We start from the raw sequence: 4,264 nt of genomic DNA, 5'->3' as shown, positions 1-4,264 counted from the left end.
TCATCAGGGTCAGGGACATGATTTGCATATATTTTCTCCTCGACTGTGGTTTTCATTTTCTTAGTTGTGCCTTTTACTATGAAAAAGTATTTATTAATTTTTTTTCATTCAGGGATGGTGGTTTTGGTGTCTTACTTAAGAATTCTTTACTAAATCCAAGGTTGTGAAGATTTTTTCCTATGACGGATCCCTTCCCGTGGGCCAGCACAGACCCCAGGACTGGCCGCACACCCCCCTGTGGGCGAGCACCAGCCGGGACTCCCTGGGCTCCGCCCCGCCCCCCTACCAGCAGGTCAACAGCAACACCGGAAGCCCTAGAGCCCTGAAGCCAGCACCCCAGGGACCCAGCTGCCTACTGGGCGGCCCGCACCTGCAGGAAGCAGAGATGGATGGAGGGGCCCACGGGGGAAGACCAGGCAAGGGCACCTGGGCAACGTCAGCTCTCAAGGACCCGGGGACTCGGGCAGGAGGACCCTAGATTCATAAAGCCCACAGACAGTCCCCAAATTCTGTCTGATGTGCCTTGTCACTTTCTGTCGTTAAGCCTGCTTTTGTATTTTGGAAATAGAGTCCTGCCGTTTGTTCCTTTAGCACATCATGAAGTCGTGAGAATAGAAATGAATGAAGTCACGGAAGTTTGGTCTCAGCTAGAAAGAGGGGAACAGGGCAGCGTGGACACATTCAGAGCAGCCTGATCTTTACTAAAAGGCTCTACAATCGTGGGACCAGTACCAAGCACCACGTAGGGTTCTACATCTGTAACATGGGTTTCACAACCTGCACTTTGTGATGCTGTTGGAATGGAGGCCATGTAGTAAAACACCTGGCTCAATGCCTGGTGTGTATTGGATCTTTAGTGGCTGGTACATATTTCTAGTATTATTTTCACCCCAGAACCTACCACTCCCTCTCTGGAAATGATTTTGCTCCCATGACATCTCTGAGAACTTCTAACTCAGTAGGAAACAGAAAGGAAATTCAGCCGAATGGCCACTCTACATATTTCCCTCCTGGAGGATACATTATACAATTTGGCTGTGTGTGAGCTGAGGTCTTCCCCGGCTGGGAGTAACGAGCTCAAAGCTCCAGAATTTCAGTTAAAAACCAGCTCCTTCCCTGTTTTGCAGCTTCTCTTCCATCCAAACCATTATTTTCACTCATTTCATCCCCACAAAAATCTAGATCTTGCTTAAAATTGGCTAAATGGCACTCAAGGTAACAAAGATTTTCTCAGCTCAGTGGAATCGATCCTGGCTTTCTGAGACCGGGAAGAAGACTTCCTGCCCAGTGGGTTCTGGGCCTCACTTCAGGGAAGTTTCACTCTGGTCCTAAGGAAACCCTTGGGAGATGATGGATTATAAAACACCTAGCTCGTAAGTGCATTCGAGTGCAATGTGACAGGACCCCAGAATGACTTCCTTCTTTCCCCAAGAGGAGCGCTCTCTTTGCTTTCTTCAGGATCCAGAAGGATCCTCTCAGTGCCTCATGTCCGATTGTCCTCTCAGCCTTAACACATGCTCTTTGATTCTAGCCGCCGCCACGCCGCCACCACCCAGCTACTTTACCAACACCTCCCACAGAAGGACCCCCAGCTTCCCAAGGCCCCCAACTGCCCAGGCTCCTGGCACCTATACTTGAGTGCTCATTCCCAGACTCCCACCGCCTCACCCCATTTTTACTTGCTCTATGGGACTTAAGGGACATCTCACCATCTTCCTGATGTGACTGCGGCTCCGAGACTATCATTGTAGGTGTGGGGCGTCCTGCTTTTCCTAGTGTCCCCACTACTAACACAGGGTCCACCAGAGAGCAGAGGCTCAGTGAATGTCTGTGGAATAAATAAGATGGGGAGCAGGGATCCTACTGATTCAGATTGATTTTCTCCACGTTCTTCAATAGCCCATGCAAATCCAACTCAACATGGATATCTTAGTTTTACAGAATGACAGACACAATGGGATAAGAAGCTAGAAATTGATGGGGAATGCTTAACCCCATCAAATTTATTCTTACATTTTCTTCTCATTGCTCCCCCAAATTCTAATTCCATGTTATCTTGTTCAGGATGACACAATAAGATGGGAGATTTATAACTTGTTTTACAAAACAGCAAAACTCTTGTGTTTGAACTGGATAAGGATACAGACATTGTGATTAATGTCATTGACAAAGTTAGATAGTGAAGCTTATTAAATCTTCTGATACAAGGAACACCACTGAAAAATTTCTACAGGAAACAAAGATCAATTTCCATGTCATCATAAGGGATGGGAGGAGCCCAGAGATGCTGTACACCGTGTCCCCCCAACTGGCCCGGGCTGTCACCCCTTAGGAGGCTGCCTGCTCGCTCTCCAAACACACAGTGAAGGATGGACTCACTTCCGGCCCGACAGGAGAAGCTGCCGGACAGGGGCCTGGAAGGAGCCCGGCTGCAAGTCTGGCTCAGGGCCACTCTTCCTCATCACTCAACACCTCTTCAGACAGGGACAGGAAGGAACTGAGATTCCTTGTATTGACCCTGAGCAAATGCTCCAGGACTTGCAGCTTGCTGGTCTCCGCGTGGGCCCGGGGCCCCCACAGGAGCTCGTAGCGAGGGGGATCGCTGTTGGGCACCTGCAGGTACTCCACGTACTCCTCCCGCACCCACACGTTGGTGATGAGCTCCCTGGGCTCCCCGTAGATGCAGTGCTCCCTCCCGGGATACACCCCCATGACACTCAGTGCTTCCCACATCTTCTCCTCAGTGGCGCACTCTCCCTCCAGGAGGATCACACCCAGGAGCATCACCAGGAGGCCGTTCTTGGGCATGCTCTGCCCATCGCCCAGCATCCCGTCACAGGTGAGGCCCAGGGTGGGGACCAGGACATACGAGTGCTCCCTGGGGTCCACCTCCTTCACATCCACCCCAAAGACCAGCTGCAGACACTCAGAGGCTTGGCTCAAGATCACAGGGAAGTGGTCCTGGTCATCTCTGAGGACCGCATTCAGCATGTCTTCCTTTGTGGTCGGCTCCTTTGAGCGGTACTTCAGGAGCAGGAAGCTCACCAGTTCAGCCACCTTCAAATGGAGTGGGTCTGGGTGTGAGGACTCGGCATCTGCGGGGTCCTGGCCGGTGCTGGGCCTCTCCTCATCTTGGCTGCTGGAGGTGCTGTCTTCCGACTGGCTCCATGGAGGGGCGGCGTCGTCAGCAGCGGGGAAGAAGCAGACACCCCGAGGGCTCTGCGGGGCACTGGGTGTCCCAGAATCATCCACCTCCTCCAGGGTGTCCAGGAACAGGACGGAGGAGGAGGGGGAGGGGGAGGAGGAGGAAGAGGATGAGGGAGACATGGGGGATGCATCCGCCACCTCCTCAGCCCCAATCTCCTGCGCAACCACCACATCCTCAGCCTCTCTTGGGTCCTGAAAGTCGGCTTCAGTCTGGTGGAGGTCACTCATCTGAACCCCAGGCATGACGACTGGTGTCCGCGCCGACAGGAGTGGAGGCAGGGATGACAGATGGGGACCCACGGGCCTGGGGAAGAAAGGGAATGCCAGTGGCTCGGGCTGAGAAACCCACCCTGAGGGGCTCTGACAAAGGCGACTTACAGGTCTCCTCTTCAGGGGTGCCCTCGGCCTCACAGGGGCTCTCCTGGTGGACGGTCGTCTGTGAACCTGACAGGGGAAGTGAGGCAACTCCTCAGGGTGCAGCCGGCACAGCCTGAGGTTCTGGGGGCGACAGGGGGTGTGTGGAGTGGATGTTGGCCTTGTAGGGTCCCCTCTGTTCCGGGAGCCCCCGGGTACACACTCAGGGCCCACACCTCACCCGGCACTGTCGGCCTCCTGTGCTCTGTGACCCGAGGACACGTGTCTCAGACCTAGGCTTTCACATCCCGGTGTCTGGAGACCCTGGAAGAGAAAGGAGGGGAGACCTCGGGTCTACACGGTGGCACAGCCCTGGATCCGCGTGCTGGCAGGAGGCCTGGGCTCTGGCAGGTTCCCACTCTTCTAGGGTGGGAGGTTCTGTCCGCGCTAGCTCAGGGTCCTCACCTTGACTCCAAGCGCGACCTGGGATTCTGCTCTCCAAGGACCTGAGGGCCCCTCCTTATAGCAAGTCCCCGGCCTCTCTCAGCCCTGGATGCGTAAGTCAGGACACACCACGTGTGCTCATCCTGCCTGGGGGCCTCCCAGGACTGACAGCAGGGGCAGGATCGGTTTTGTCCCCTCTGTTCTGGGGTCTCGGGTCCCCTTACTCCTCCCTCGGGTCCTCACCTTGACTCCTGGCAGG

General features: G+C 54.5%; 1 protein-coding gene across 1 annotated transcript; it reads right to left on the bottom strand.

Moving 5' to 3' along the window:
* Positions 1-2,029: 2,029 nt before the first annotated feature.
* LOC141573270 (melanoma-associated antigen 8-like) lies at positions 2,030-3,459 on the bottom strand. The gene has a single exon (XM_074359373.1). It carries the CDS (start codon positions 3,448-3,450, stop codon positions 2,443-2,445), a length of 1,008 nt encoding a protein of 335 aa, XP_074215474.1. The 5' UTR covers positions 3,451-3,459; the 3' UTR covers positions 2,030-2,442.
* Positions 3,460-4,264: the final 805 nt, after the last annotated feature.

This window comes from Camelus bactrianus, chromosome X (assembly GCF_048773025.1).
Source record: "Camelus bactrianus isolate YW-2024 breed Bactrian camel chromosome X, ASM4877302v1, whole genome shotgun sequence".
NCBI lineage: Eukaryota > Metazoa > Chordata > Mammalia > Artiodactyla > Camelidae > Camelus > Camelus bactrianus.
This window is presented reverse-complemented; position numbering and strand designations above follow the sequence as displayed.